Source organism: Ptychodera flava, chromosome 10 (assembly GCF_041260155.1).
Source record: "Ptychodera flava strain L36383 chromosome 10, AS_Pfla_20210202, whole genome shotgun sequence".
NCBI classification, from domain to species: domain Eukaryota; kingdom Metazoa; phylum Hemichordata; class Enteropneusta; family Ptychoderidae; genus Ptychodera; species Ptychodera flava.
This window is the reverse complement of record NC_091937.1, coordinates 14966710-14983383: the sequence shown is the minus strand read 5'-3', so window position 1 is coordinate 14983383 and position 16674 is coordinate 14966710. Positions and strand designations below refer to the sequence as shown.

The following is a 16674-nucleotide window of genomic DNA, read 5'->3' as shown; positions in this document are numbered from 1 at the left end:
AATAAGGCACTGCTAGTTTTCCCATGGTCGACCTGTTATGAGAGTAGTAGTAGAGCCACTTTGTTTCGATATTTTCTATTGGGCAAAATTCTTCCATATACGGAATTCTGACCAAGTAGTGACAGTGTTTTAAAACAAAGTCTACATTTATTTTGGCTAAAGCCAGGGGGTCTCTTTAATGCTTCACACAAAAAGATATCGATGCTTATTGAGTGCAGCTCAAAACCCTGTGCTAGGAAGACGGGAACTGACAGTTGGAATTTGTTCTTGTGTGGCACTCAAAAATCGACCCCATTTTAGACCCTGGTTTACTGTGAATTGATACCCCCATTTTAGACCAAGTTGCTGAAATACCCACCCCATTGGGCGGCACGTATACATATTGGCAATTAATGGAAGTACCCCCCGGGGAGAAAACCGACCAACCGTCACTTGTGAGCGCTGGCTGTGCGTGTTGGTTTGAAGCAAAGTCCTCATTATACATGCAAATTGGGTACCCAGCTCTCAGTGTGGGACGGTTTTCATCCGAAAATCGTCAGTATGTACAACACACCGAAATGCACTCGCATTTCACACTGGCAGAAAATTCTAGAAAAAGTATAATCACAAACTGGTGATGTCACAAACATCGAACTCATCATGGCCGCTTGTGGACGATTGTTCTCAAACATTAAAGTATAAACTTATCAGGTATTTTTTCCTACCCTACAGAATAAGATATGCAAGAACATATCACTTTCGCTGAAATATGGTTGATCTTTCTCCAACTGAAAAAACCGCGTTAACAATTTAAGTGTCAGTTTGTTTAAAACAAGAGCATACCGGTATGCAGTTACGTTTTATCAGCTCACGTGTTCACACAGGTGAGCAATTTCGTAGCGATGTCTATCTGTCTGTCCGTGTGTGTGTGTGTGTGTGTGTGTGTGTGTGAGCGTCTGTCTGTCTGTCTGTCTGTCTGTCTGTTTACACGATGTCTCAAAAACGGCTGAACGGATTCAAGTCAGATTTGGCAGACAGGTGCTGTGACTAATTGCAAGAAGTGATTAGATTTTGGTCAGTGTGGCTTGGATATTGATGAAGTTATGAACTATCATTTTTTCACATAATGATTTCCTATGTAGACAGTAATGACAGTGTCGTCATATATATGGAAATACTGCTCAAAATTTCATGAAACTTTTCACAGATGACAATCTCAGAACATTTTGATGATACTGTGAGTGTCATGTCAATCATCTGCTGATTTGCATACTTGATGAATTTTCGTAATTAGTGATATCTCCAAAATTCCTACAAATTCCACCAAATTTGATAATAACTGCTACAGATATGGATATCTAACTGTACATAGAAGCCTTGCGCATTGTCAAGTTAATAGATAGCTCATTTGCATATTTAATGAAGAATTGTAATTTAGCTATATAGTCCGAAATAACTGCACCAAATTTGATGAAATCCGCTGCAGATACTGATCCGACAGATATCTGACTGTGTTGTGAAGTATTTAGTAGTGAGAAATTAATTATGGCTTCATTTGTATATTTAATGAACTTTGTAATTAGTGATATAACACTAAAACCAGATGTGAACTGAATGTGCTCACGTGTTATATAACAGGTTCATTGATACCAGTGCGCTTCATAGAACAATTAGATATCTGTTATATCATTATATGTAGCAGGTTTCATCAACTTTCGCACAGTACTCTCTGAGTTAAATCACTAATTACAAAACTTTATTTAAAATGCAAAGGAGCTGTTTATTAACTTGACACTGCTCAATGCTTCATGGGACAATTAGATATTTATTAGATCAACATATGTAGCACGTTTCATCAAATGTAATAGTGTAATTTTGGAGTAATATCACTAATTATAAAGTTCATGAAATATGTAATATACCCTTAATTAACTTGACACTGCTCAATGTTTCATAGCACAATTAAATATTTAACAGATCAATATCTGTAGCAGGTTTCACCAAATTTGGTGCGGTAATTTTAAATGTGCAAATGAACCCTTAATGAACTTTGTAATTAAGTATATAACTCTGAAAGTACTTCACCCAATTTGGTGAAACCTGCTACAGATATTGATCTGATAAATATCTAATTGTACCGAGAAGCATTGTGCAGTGGCAAGTTTATAAATAACTCATTTGGATATTTTATGAAGTTTTGTAATCAGTCATATAACTCCGAAATAAACGCACCAAATTTGATGAAATCTGCTGCAGCTACTGATGCGACAGATATCTGACTGTGTTATAAAGGAGCTAGTAGTATGAAGTTTATTACGGGTTGATTTACATATGTAATGAACTTTATGATTAGGCATATAACTCTAAAATTACGACACCCAATTTGGTGAAACCTGCTTTAGATATTGATCTGATAAATATCTAATTGTGCTATGAAACATAGAGCAATATCAAGTTAATTTAGCGTTTATTGATATATTTATTGAACTTTAGTGAACTTTGTAATTAGTGATAGTACTCCAAAATTGCAGTATTACCGTAAATTTGATGAAACGTGCTAAACATGTTGATCTGAGAGATATCTAATTGTCCCGTGAAGCATTAAGCAATGTGAAGTTAATAAATTATTTGCATATTAAAGTATGTTTTGTAATTTGTGATTTAACTCTGAGAGTACTGTGAGAAAGTTGATGAAACCTGCTACATATAATGATATAACAGATATCCGATTGTTTTGTGAAGCGCACTACTATCAATGAACATGTTGTAAAACACGTGAGCACATTCAGTTCACATCTGGTTTTTGACTGGGACGTGGCACACTTGGACTGTGAAATCACCGATATTTATGCAATACATATTGGATTCTAATTTCGATACTATACTCATGAAATCGCAGGTAATTATCAGATGTATACAGGAGATTTAACCACCTTGCAGAAGTGGCCGAGTTCGACTTCCTCGGTCCGATTTTTACTTGGACACTACGCGGTACCAGACTCATGAATGCTACTGTGCAATGTAGCGGTGTCCCCGTGTCTTGCATATGCATGCATGACATTTGTCCTTCAACGGGATGATTGACAAGCTTTGTTTCGTCAGAAATTCAGTTCATTAACCGATCACAGAGAAAGGAGGTCACATTATCTGAAGCGCATATAGGTCATAGCAACTCTGGCACTATTTGTTAGATTTTCTTGATCCCCTGAAATCGTACCGTTCAGTCACGTTGCTCTACCCACGGTCCCTTCATGAGGGACTGTGCTCTACCCAAACCCTGGTTCAGTGCACTTCACCTATGTTTCAGTTTTCGTCTTTTTGTCATTGGATGTGCTTAATAATTTTAAAACTTTGGCCGTTCTGTAAATTTTACGGCAATTTCTGCGTCCAAACTATTGTTTGAACTCTTGTTATCATTTGTTAGCTGACAACTTTTGTTCGAGTACGGTCATTATCAAGGAGGTTCGAATACGGGCATTAACTATATGTTAATATAGTTACTGCGATGTTTCTTAGGATCATGGAACGGTTATCATGCTGCCACCCTGGTGACCCATTTCCAGCAAAGATCGTTCATCATGGTGCACTGACGGTATTGTCATCATGACTGTGATCCTGCGAAATTCAATGCTCATCATATAGCATCGTTTTCCGTAAAATTTAGGATCAGTGTCGACAAGTCAACCTCCTCACACTCTAGGTTAAACAACAGCGTGTTCCAAGCCTAGTATTTTGATGTGACTGATGATACGAGTCAATATCAATGTTGATTACAAAGTAGGCCTAAGTTGTAAAACCTTGTAGCCTTCAGGGCACCCTGAATGCCTACACAAAAGGTAAAGCAATATCATTTAACTCATAATTGTATATGATTTAAGTAAAAGTGACTAGACGAAAAAAGGATCTGTAGTATGAATGATTCATTTTGTAAATCAATACATTTTTCTTTTACTCCGTAAACTCCTAAATGAACCCCGCATGTGGTAGACTTAAAAATTACTGTAAAAGTTTGAGAGTCTGAATATGTCTCCCCGAGGCGCATTCTACCTAAACATCAACAAAATCATTGGTTGTCAATTCTGAGTTATAGTTTTCGTTTTACTTTGCTGAAGTGTCATATGACTAAAGATTATGTAGTAAGCTGAACATATGGTAAAATGGAACAGAAATTGTAGAATCATTAAATGGGAAATGTACGACACTCATCATCACCACCTTTATTACCCAATTATAACCAAAAATTACAGATCAGAAATAAATAGACATCTGTGCTGTGAAGAAGGGTTAACGGAAACGGAAAATAGCAAATGCTAGTCTGCCTGTGAGTGGCTCTACTCCCTGAGTGTATTAGCCCGACCTAGTCTATGTCGTGGCTATGTCGAATACCCATGCTATGAATACATTAAAATGATGATAACAGCTTAACATTACAAGTGGTTGAAATACAATAGAACATGGGTAGTACGCAGACTTACTCCACGGGGATAAGCTACTGGGTGAAGTTTTGAATGTGTAAGCGAGTTAGACCGTGTTGTCGATACCATGCTGGTTTTTCGTGGCGCCAGCATTGTTACAATCCAAATCGAGTGGAACTGCGGCAGGATTGATCATGTTCAAGGACGCTATGAGCCTGAAATATTAAATTTTGCGCCAATTCGGATGGCTATGACATACGCATAAAGAAAGTGAGATACATGAAACTTGATCAACGTATTTCTTAGTAGTTCCAATAATTTGTTATACATATTGTTACATATATATATATATATATATATATATATATATATATATATATATTATTTATAACGCTCTGCTTTAGCATCAAGTACTGTAATTTCCTACGAGGACATCAGTATACTGAGAGAGAGAGAGAGAGAGAGAGAGAGAGAGAGAGAGAGAGAGAGAGAGAGAGAGAGAGAGAGAGAGAGAACAATTTTAACATGTGTTACATACACCTTCTGTCCTGCACATAGGCTTGGCCTGGCTTAGATGACTGTCAACCTTTCCTTCTGTAATAAGTTTGTCGTCCTGTCAGTCTAACTGTCTCTTTCTGCATGTCTGTGCCACACATTCTCAAACCCTCTCTCTCTGTCTCTCTCTGTCTCTCACTCTGTCTCTGTCTCTCTGTCCTTCTGCCCTTTTGTCTCTTTCTCTCTAACTCTCTCAATTCCTGTTATTTGACTCAAAATTGGCAGGAAAGAGAAAGCACAAAAGGCTTTACTGTCTGAGGAAGTAGCCTGTAAATGTTAAAGTGAAGAGGCATTTTAATGTGAAATGTTGATAAGGAAAGCACAGGTTTTGATTTAGGTAGTACATTTCTCTGGAAGCGTTGTGCATGTCATGCGCATCCATTAAAGGAATGACGTGACACGTATTTTTAATAATTGGAGATAGACTCAAATAAAACATTTTGGCAGAACCAGACATTGATTTCTTCCTTACGAAGGGTTAGCACTCTATCCGCTGAATGAAGATTATACTTACTATATTGTCGCTGTGACCTGTCCATCGGAAGCACCTTGGTGGTCTGATGAGATAACGTCACAAGTGTTTCCTGTCCTTTTATGGGGAAAGTGCTGATGATTACATAATTCGTTCGTGAAAGATCTAACATCGTCAGAAGAGATATTTTATATGAAATAAATTTTCAGACTGCAATAACGAAAGTGAAATTCGACTGATGCTAGCACTAAGCACAATTTAATATCATTCACTGGATACACGTGGCAGTGAAGAATGTGGATGTCAATTGGTCAATCGCTTGTCATGGCAACGAGCAGTGTTCTTTCACAATCGTAACCAAGCCTGCTGTGTTGAGCGTAAATGTTATCGTAAACCAGCACGTCGCCTTTCTGGAGCTGGAAACCAACCGTTTCCTGCCAAAGAACATCCCGGATGTGCCGTAACACTCCCGGTTCGATGACACTGCCGTCGCCATAGTAAGCCGTAAAAGGGTACCTATTCTCGGGAAGATTCTTGCCGGCCCACACTGGATGATCGTAATAATACGATGCGTGACTGGAAGATGCCTGGTTAAACCACACTCTCTCTCCTTCAAGAAAAGAAAATAGTAATGTTCATCTGAGAGAACATCCACGATACACCTTATATTAATTGAAACTCAAAGAAAAATAAAAAAAAAATGCCAAAAGGGTTCCAGAACGGACATGTTTGTTCTTAGCCAAAAAGAACGTTGTGAATGAAATAGCAGTGACCGTATCCACATGGAAGCCCCGGTAATCTGTCCGCTTGCATCCATAGAATGACAGTACCCCTTGCTTTACTTTGATTGGCTAGCTCAACGGGTCTTCTTCACAGTACCTGTGATTGGATGGTTGACAAATGCAGGTAGATACCGCCAGTAGGAAAGATCATCATTTTCCAACCACTGATATTCACAATTATGGTCCTTCATATACTGTTCTACTTCGGCTTTGTCCTCGGTTCTGAACATCTAAACAGAAAAAACAACAACTTTAAGACCCCTTCAAATCCATGTTATCTCTTTTAGGTCAGGAGGGCGACCTATTAAATATCTGTTTCCTGTATGTTAAGATACATTTTTCTTTCACGTATTTGAATGTGTTATGTGCGCCGGTACTTTGCTTATGATTTGTGCTATTTTGGACTGTGTTGTGTTTCGCTGGGCTTGTCGTATACAATAACTATGTAATATGACTTTTGACCTGTGACATTAGGATAACGGAATTTTATGATTGCCCTTAATCTCAAAAAATCTTTGGCTCTTATTGATGATCGTAAAACTCACCCCCTGCCAGCTCATGAAAGCATCTTTGGCGTCCTTGGAAACCGAGAGGTAACAGTATTTCAGCCCTAATTTGTCGAATTTTTGAACAACCTTCGGATCAAGTTTTGGTAAGATATCCCTGACGTCGGTGATTCCAGTTTCGCCACCTCCGCTAGGTTTTGCTGGGACGTCGCAGTAGAAGAATATCTATCGGTGGAAAAATAGTCCATAGCCTTTGGTGAGGCACTGATTACAGCTAAAATAACTGTGCATACTTCCTTTGTAATCTCGATAGAAGCATCCTGTCAAAGAAAGTCATATCTTCAAATTGGTGCGCCCTCTACAGGTAGTATATATTGTCTCGACGTTAATGATAATTATTTGTTTTAAAAAGTGGGATTGCGAAAGTGCAATTTAATATACGAATGAATGTAAAAATTGATTTTGAAGTTCTTATGATATGGTTTAAAATGCCTCATGTTATATTTATCTTCTAGCATTAATCACACAACTAAGCAGGGTAATGTTTCACTATTGGTCTCGACGTCGCTCGCCAATTTTTGTTCCTCAGTCAGGTTATAAAGCAAGTACTTGTACACAATGTCCCCCGATCTATCAAAACGGCCTATTGTGCCATACATGCACTGAGGTTGCAGGGCGGGGCTGTGTATGTTATCGGCTGCGCCTCCAGATACCCCCTACATTTATTTAAGTCGGATATTTACAGTATTTGTATCATTAATTCATTAATAAAACTTAACTTAAATACGGAATCAAACCATGGGCAAGTTCACTCATTGTGCCGGGTTTAGAATTCGGACGGGAGCATACGGGGCGTAATGAGACGTTGTAGGGAAGCTGGGAGTTTTGGTATTTTCACTACAACACAGAGCCGTGCCACATAGAGTTAGCCCTTTTCTTTTAGAACCACCTGTTTTAGTGGGAGGAAAGGGCATACGTCTATGACATGACTATGACACCACAGCATAGCAGCGAAAGAGTAGCGTAAGACCTCTCCTTGATTACGGTGTATTCTATATGCCACGCTTTCAGCTTACATAGTAACTTAGGAGAGGCTAGGCTTGGCGAATATCAGCAACTGTACCTCCAACCATAGACAGTAGAGCTACTGTCTATGCTCGAATTATATCCTCTTTTATTAGAGATGCTAAAGATGGAATCGATTAGACTATCCCCGAAGAATAAAATGCGGGGCTGGCGGCCATACCAAAGGTGGTCGCAGCGTTCCCTGGATAGTCGATCGAAGGCAAATACAGGAGCGAGTGTTAGGCTAAACCTCGAAAGCAGCTTAAAGAATGGAAGGTTTGAAACGACAAGTCGGCGAGAAGTCCAAAATCAATAAAATTAGATATCCAAAATGAAAATATGAACATAGGCTGGAAGAATAAATATTTGAAAGTTCAATGTTAGCTCTGGTAATTGTATTTGGCTAATATTAGCTAAATGATTGTCATGCATTCTTCCCAATTCATGTTGCCAGTCCACCATTCGGAAGTGTACTTTAATACACGTCCATAATCCATTGTTACAGTACTTGAACGATTGACCCCCCGTGATTCCTTGACAAGGGTAGTTAAGTTAGGGAGCCGTCATTATTTACGGCCTTGGGGTGGGGGTCGGAGAAATTTCATCGGAAATTCTGAAATTTCGAGTAACCCCTTGCCAACCATGATGAATTTTGAGTAACCCCTTTCGAAGTCAGAAATTTCGAGTGGCCCTCCTTAGAAAGGTTAAACACCAATACACGTATTTGTAAAATTCACAAAATACAGCAATAGTAAAGACCTTTTAAATCCTGATGTACCCTGCTAGATTATCATCCGTTGATTCATGAAAAGGTATAAATCAAAATGAAATTCAAAGTCATAACAAAGTATTGATATAAATCTCACGCTATAAACAGTTCCCAACATATTGTACATTGTTTAATTTGGATGGGTATCATGATAGGGTTTTCACTAGGATATCTGACTGGGCAGAATTTGAAAGTACAGGGGAAGAACACGCGAGAGGCTGAGGGCGGTACGATTACGAAGACATAGCAAAATTATTGAGTAGTTATGCATATATATTGCTGATAGAAAAAAAAACCGCTTAGGCTAAGAAAAATAAAAAGTTTGTTTCTCATCCTCGCGCGCGTCGATTCAGACTCGCCGCGTCAAACCTTTTTTTTCTGCTCATGAGGAAATAAAATGAACAAAAACCCAAAAACATAACAACAAAAATACGCGATGATAGTGCATAACATAGTGCCATACAAAACAGAACTGTAAACAAAATAACTGACAATAACATTCCATTCAGAACTTTAAACATATGTCACTGTTATATTAAACTGATAACACTGTGATTGCTGCACTAAAAGTCAAACCGCAGAACTGTTGCTATACAAAAATACTAAAGCAACACTGCTGTGCATTTATCTCTGCGTGCATTCGTTTTCATGTTTTTGAGCCTTCTTGTTTGTTGAAGAATAAACAATTGAGAAGAAAAAACCGCGACATCGCATCATTTTTGCAATATGTGTAGGTCACTCAATTTTTTGTGCCAAATAAATTGAAACATCCCTCAGATTGCACCATTGATACGCTTTCGGTTATCTATCTATCTATCTATCTATCTATCTATCTATCTATCTATCTATCTATCTATCTATCTATCTATCTATCTATCTATCTATCTATCTATCTACCTTTCTATCTACCTATCAAATATATATCTATCTATAAATTAATCGAGCTATCGCTCCCCATGAATCTCTTAATCAGATATTATCAGTTAACTGATACGTTATTGGTTGTTTTGATGCGGTTTTGGTTGACTTTTCTGCGTTATCAGTTGATTTAATCCGTTACTGTTTCATTGGTACGTTATCGGTAAATATATTGATACGTTATCGGTTAGAAAAATTTACTACGTTATCGGTTCGTTACTACGTTATCGGGTTTGATACGCTTTCGGTTAGTTACTACGCTATCGGTTATGAAAAGAGCTCGAGAGGGGGTTCTCGCTTCAAAAATTTTGAGAAATTGATGCGTGCAATGGTGCAATCTGAGGGATGTTTCAATTTATTTGGCACAAAAAATTGAGTGATCCCCCTTCTTCCTCTCCACATTTTGAGTAACCCCCCTTGAAGTTTTCAATTTTTTGAGTGACCCCCTCACATTTCTCTGACCCCCCTTGGCCGTAAAAATGACTGCTTCCTTAGCTGGTTGATAGAGACCCTTATCAAGGTGGCAATGAACAGCGGCTAGGAGAATTATATCTTATCGCTAGATTGTCATCATTTACAGAAATTAAGGCAGTTTGGAACTTTGGGCTATACTTTAACTGATTGGCTATTTGGAAATAATTCAGTGAGAATAATAAGTTTCAGCCAGCCAATTGCTAGAAGCTATCGAGACGCTGCCAATTAGTCCAGTCAAAGTGATCAAACGACTGGAATACAATTGCATAACGGAATGCCAATAATCTCTTCATTGCTAAAATTCTTGTATCGAGCCGAAAAAGTAATAAGCACGTTATTGCAAAGTCAAATATATACTACTTTTAGGATAAAACAGACACAGAATAGAACAAATGTTATATCACACCATTTTGCTGTGGTTGTTATTCTTGCAATTAATACGATTTCTATGTCGAGGCATAAACGTGTTGTTACATTGACAATATAAGTCATTGATATAATTTCTCACCTTTAAAGGATAGTGGTCAACGTATGCCATTTCATTGTGTGGTTCTATCGTGAATACGGGAGGGTCGATGTCAGTCGCAGACGTAACTTGGTCAGCTTTTTCAGTCCGCTCCACCGCTGCGCCCTGGTACGTCATACTCGAGAATCCAAGCTTTTTGAAAAAACGAGAGAAGTCGTCAACGTTTTCAACTGGCAGTCCTCTGAAGAGAATGGTGCCGTAGACGTGAAGTTTTTTATCAATGATTTCTCGACATCTGGACGACCACTCCTCGATCTTCACATTCTCTTCAACGACTTCATAAACGGCAGGTTTGTTTTCCCTTGGGCTGGCAAGGTATTCGGGTAGTTTGTTTCTAGGGACAGTCGAACCGGGCAGCCATTTTCGGCCTGCTATGCGAGCACCAGTCTGGGCGGGTATGTCCAATCGTGTTCGTATGTCGAAACCATTAACGCAGGGTTGGGTCAGGAAAGACCTGCATGCAGTTTGATTCACGTGCATCAACGGCAAAAATCGGCAAAGCCTTCTCGGTGTGACGAACTTCAATGATAGCATACTCGCTCAGTTTTGCGATGACGTTTGTCAAAAGAGAGTTTATGCGACCCTTTCCAAGACTGTGAGATGCGAGTTTCAGATGAACTTATCAACAATTTTGTGGACTGTCCCACAGTGTAGAAAGAATTACGATCATTGGTTCACAGGAAGAGATAAGAATATTGACCAATCCAGGTGCCGCCAACCGGTAGATTTCATCAGTTTCGCAAATCATCACAACACATGTTTTAAAGGCTGCTATACCGATTTTACTTTTTTTGACCTTGACCTAAAATTTGGAGGGGAAATTAGAGCTGTTCGTAACTGCCCTCCCACTAGCATACACGGGAAAAATGCCCTCCCACTGAATTTTGACGCCCACTGTCCTCCAGTATCTATGGTCTGTCCGCTCCCCACTCCCCACAACAATTCAAGCTCCCCACTGCCCTCTCCCCACTACTGACATTCCCAATTGCCAACTTAATGTCCTTTAGGCAATCAAAGACAGCGCAAGACCTTGAAAGCAGCTAGTACTATACCTTAGAACATTGCGCTCCTCTAAGTTAGGCGCTTATATCTCCCCACAAGTTCTATCAAGCAAGACTTTTCCCTATTTCTGTCACCCACTGTAAAAAATTTTCTCCCACTGAAAAAATGAAATTTCTTCCCCGACCACAGTAAATACTGACTTTTTCTCCCCGCCCGCTGATTAGTTTTGAAATTTGCCCGCCCGCTGAAAAATTGCGCACGAACACCTTTTTGCACGAACAGCTTAGTTGGCGGCACCTGCCAATCGCAAGCCTCTTTTGTAAATCACCGTTACCCTACATGTATATTTTCCAGAACAGCTTTTCACGCACATTTTCAGAAAGAGCAAAAGGGGCTCACATCGCGATCGAAAATGTTTGTCCATTCGACTTCCCCCCACGTAAATCGTCGCTACAACACACCGAAATGCACTCGATCGACCCTCAGGTATTCAAGGAGTAGTATTATCACAAACTGATGATGTTTCAAATATCGAACTCACCGTGGACGCTCGGGCGATTGTTCTTAACATCAAATTGTCGCGCTCATAGTTTTGGGAATTACGAGTTGAGGTACCTGCCTGGATCGTAATGCTTTCAGTAACTGAAGCTAACGCATCAAGATGTAGATTGGAACACAACCTTAAATTTTATTCAAGATGGCAAGCGTAACACGCCAGGTCTCTAAATCTGATCTGTAATATCTCTAATCTAAGTTCTCTACAAAGTTAAATACGTCTCTAGACTTACATAATTACATTAGTTATCACGTGATAATTTTCCAGCCATTCTTTGATTGTTTCTTAAGGTTAAATAAGATTACACCAAAGAATATCACGGCACAGTCTAAAACATGGACTGGACTCGTGAACAGGATTATGGACTGGGTTCATGAACTGTATATAAAGGAAAGTGAGGGCAACTTCACACACCGTTTTCTACCTTTGTTAGTGATGCGGTCTATTGAATCGATCAATGTGGTTTCATAATATGGAGAAACCTGGCGAGACATCGATTAATCGATACTGCTTTGACCCTAGTCATGTGATTTTTTGTCCTTTGGAAAAACCGGTTACATATTAGAATGATTCGTCTTAACGGTGTTTTGGAACAAGTGTGTGGTTCCTTCATCAGTCGCTCAAAGTATTCTGTTTTCCATAAGTTAGTTTGATGGTAGCAATTGTTCATCAAATAGAGATGCCAGTATGGTCATGTTGTGGTCTGAACTCTGAGTGGTTTGTTGTTCAGACCATTCATGTTCATTTTTATCCTCGTGCTTGATTTGTGCTTGAACGAGGATGCCTTGTATGTTTTAATTCCTTTTGTATGCTATGACAGGTTTTACTGGAAAAAAAACTTTGGCCAATGTTTGATCGACGTCCATTATTTTCCGATTATTTATTAGACATTGTTTGATTTGACTGGTTTTGATGAAAAGACTGAAGGTCGGTGTGAAAACCACTTTTTTTCTTACGTCATTCCTCTTATCTTTGTCGGTAATGTACCGTTGACGATTTGTAAGATCACAGAGTAACATAGACAGAGTAGCAACACTTGCATGCCTTTTGTTCCATGGTCGTCTTGGTAGACTATTGGCTTTTCATATTAAAATGAGCTCCAAAGGTGTTAAACTTTTTGGAGGCTTTGTTTGTGGTTGATGATTACACGAGATTATGCGAAAAATACGACGAGATGGCATCGTACTGCCAGCAACCATAGTTACTTTGTGAGCTCTCAGGCCAGAAACACTGCTTCACGCCAATCAAAACATAACACGCCAGCAGTTTCATAAACATGTCCTTCCTTTACGCACGTGTAAAAGAGGGTACGACTGACCGTAAACCATTGAGTAAAACCAGACAGTATCGATAAAAGACTTTCAAATTTGGTTCAAACACACTCATTATATATTCATAAAAATATGAGAGGAATTTTTAAAACGGTAAAACTCGTTTTCCTGAAGCTCAAAACACTCCCGTTTTTGCCAGCACGTCAATTCTGCTCAGCACCACACGACAACAACAACACAAACTTTGCCGAACATACTTTTGCTTTACAATTGACGAAAATCCGAAAACTACCGAAGGATTCATGGTCGGCACTCTTCGGAAAAGAGAGGCGAGAGCAACCTGAAGCGAGGCGAACATTGATGGGCTATGTAACCGCTTCACGCCTTAAACAATACCCGTTGCCACTCTATCTATCTTTCTCTATGGTAAGATAAACATCTTGTTTGATACGAGGTGTTTCTCTTTTTCTATAATGTCGTTGAAGAAGTTTTCATGTGAAACAATTGACCTTTTCAATAAGTACATGTTGTTGTTGATGTTCGAGCATATCGGAGGAGTTCAGCTTTAATGAAGCCTTTGAAAGTGCCATGTGGGTGACATGAATTTTTCAATAAGTATTGGAACGTGTCGATCGGTTTGTGTTGGTTTTGAAATCGAGCCTTCTCTCTCTCGATTATATCTCTGACATTTATGACTGTTAAGTCACGGAATGAGATTTTGTCAATAGAATACTGAAACGTGAATTTGAATTTGGTGCAGTGTGTTGCACTCCCTGACAAAGGTTTGAAATTCACGTTTTGTTCCCGTGTAAATCATGAAGATGTCGTCTCTGTAACGTTTCCATAGGAATATTTGATCGGAGTGGAGATTTAAAATTATTTTCTCCGTTTCATGAAATGTGATGTCAGCTATGTCAGGAGACGCTGAAGACCCCATGCTGCAACCACAGATTTGTTTACAGTATTCTCCATTTATTTCAAATATGTTGTGTTTCAGAATAAGCGACACTAGGTTTGCATGTAGCTTGTTGGTGGATTTTTGAATATCTTATGTGTTTGTTGGTACAGTTTTTGATTCCAGTGCCGCGGTCACTGCGTTAATAGCTTCATTTTGTGGCATGTCTGTGTACATAGGACGTCCAATATTACCAGATTAGAACTTCTGCTATTTCAATTAATTCTAGTTTGTTGATGAAGTCTTTTGTGTCCTTGACGTATATGATTGTCTTTGGACGATTGGTTTTATAAAAAAGTCTAGAAATTCGGAGGTATGGTTTGTTTGGTCGCAACAGCCGTCCGACAAAGATTGTTTTTTTCCGTAGGGGTTTTGTGTATTTTTGGTATAAGATACTAACTTGGTGGGCGAACGTGTTTGGTTTTGGGGATTGAGGAAGATAAAAGTCGCTCCGTCAATGATTATCATGTCACACATGCTTTTAATGATTTTATACACCGTTTCTACTGTATGGTTTATATCATCCTGTGTTGCTTTACAGTAGTAGTTAGTGTTTATTAACTGCCTATTCCTATCTTTAATGTAATTTGTTGTATTCATAATTGCTATTCCTCTTCCTTTATCGAAGGGCTTTACTGTGATTTGTTTTTTTGACAGATTGTTAAGTGAAGTTTTTCAGCTCGAGTCATGTTGTTATTGATATGGGTTGCAAAAGGAATTTCCGCATCTCAATTTTAGTTGCTTCGAGACAGTTCTCTAGTTTCTGATTATCCGTTGTCCGTAGTGTCCACGTGGACTTATCTTTGAACGGATGTCTGTTAGATTGTTTGTGTATTTAGTTATAAAAAAGATTCGTGGACTAGACTTGTGGATTGAGTCCAGTCGTGGGCTGAGTCCAGTCTGCGAGTCCAATCCAGGTATTAGACACTGCCGAATACTAGTATTCCTTACTCGATTGTTCTCATTGAAATCTTAACCAATAATATTAAAAGTATCACACTATCTCTTATCTGCTTCTCGTAGGATCTGAGTCAATGATCTTCACACGCCTTGGTCACGCGAGAGACGCCTCGAGATAAAATCTCTGCAGGGGAGGGCATTACACTTTGTTGCTGCGCACCTTACATGAATTTTTATCTTGGACATGGCACGGTACTAGACAATACTAGACTCATAAAATCGCAGGTATATATCCGCTGTATATGTAATAGACAACCACCAAGGGGATGTCACCAAGGGGATGTGGTGCTGTAACTTAAACTATGATCCCTTACCAATTATGTCATCCTCTAGGCCCTTTTAAGCATCAACAACAATATTTGTCGACAGTGTGTGGAAAATTATCAAAGAAATATTGATAAAAGGAAACTTATTTCTGTCTGTTGCGAGTGATATTTACCTCCGGTTTCAATAGAGAGACGTCACGATCGTTGTTTAAAGGCGATTTTACCGCCTTTCAGACAAAATGCAGAAAGTAATCAAAAGAAGAACGAACCAGCTCGACTTCCTCGGTCCGATTTTTACTTGGACGCTACGAGATACCAGACTCATGAATCTTGCGGTGCAGTGAAGCGGTGTCCCCCTGCCTTGCATACGCGTGACATTTGTCCGTCAACGGGATGATTGACAATTTTTTTTGTCACAAGTTCAGGTCATTAACCAATCACAGAGGTGGAGAAGGAGGTCACATTATCTGAAGAGCAAATAGGTCATAGCAACTGCGACACTATTTACTAAATTTCCTTGATACCTTGAAATCGTGCCGTTCAGTCACGTTACTCAACCCACAGTCCCTCTTGGAGGGACTATGCTCTACCCCAACCTGGTTCAGTGCACTTTGCCCACGTTTCAGTTTTCGTCTTTTTGTCATTGAATTCGCTTAATAATATTTAAAGATAAAGCTTTGGCCGTTCAGTAAATTCTACGGCAATTTCTGCGTCCAAACTATCGTTTGAAATCTTGTTATCATTCGCTAGCCGACGACTTTCATGTAAGGTAAATATATTTACTGCGATGTTGCTGAGGGTCATGGAACGGATATCTTGCTGCCACCCCTCGTGACCCCTTTCGAGCAACGATCGTTCATCACTGCATACTTACGATATTGTAATCATGACTAGATCCTACATGTGCTCATCATAGAGCACAGATTTCCGTAAAGTCTAGCGTCAGTGCAAATAAATCAAGCTTTTCATACACTGTCTTCAAAAAATACCGTGTTCCAAGCCTAGTATCATGACGTGACTAATGATACGAGTCAATGTCGATTTTGATTACAAAGTAAGTTGTAAAACCTTGTAGCCTTCAAGGGACCCTGAATGCCTACACAAAAGGTAAAGCAATATTATTTAACTAATCATTATATGTGATTTAAGTAAAAGTGACCAGACAAGAAACATAATCTGTAAAATGGCTGATTCATTTTGTAA

General features: G+C 39.1%; 1 protein-coding gene across 1 annotated transcript; it reads right to left on the bottom strand.

The window, feature by feature from the left end:
- Positions 1 to 4844: 4844 nt before the first annotated feature.
- LOC139142077 (dapdiamide synthesis protein DdaC-like) lies at positions 4845 to 11037 on the bottom strand. Its single transcript, XM_070711872.1, has 4 exons — positions 10444 to 11037; positions 6749 to 6934; positions 6301 to 6433; positions 4845 to 6031 (listed from the first exon to the last, which is right to left on the bottom strand). Exons 1-4 carry the CDS (start codon positions 10993 to 10995, stop codon positions 5733 to 5735), a joined length of 1170 nt encoding a protein of 389 aa, XP_070567973.1. The 5' UTR covers positions 10996 to 11037; the 3' UTR covers positions 4845 to 5732.
- Between the last annotated feature and the right edge of the window lie 5637 nt (positions 11038 to 16674).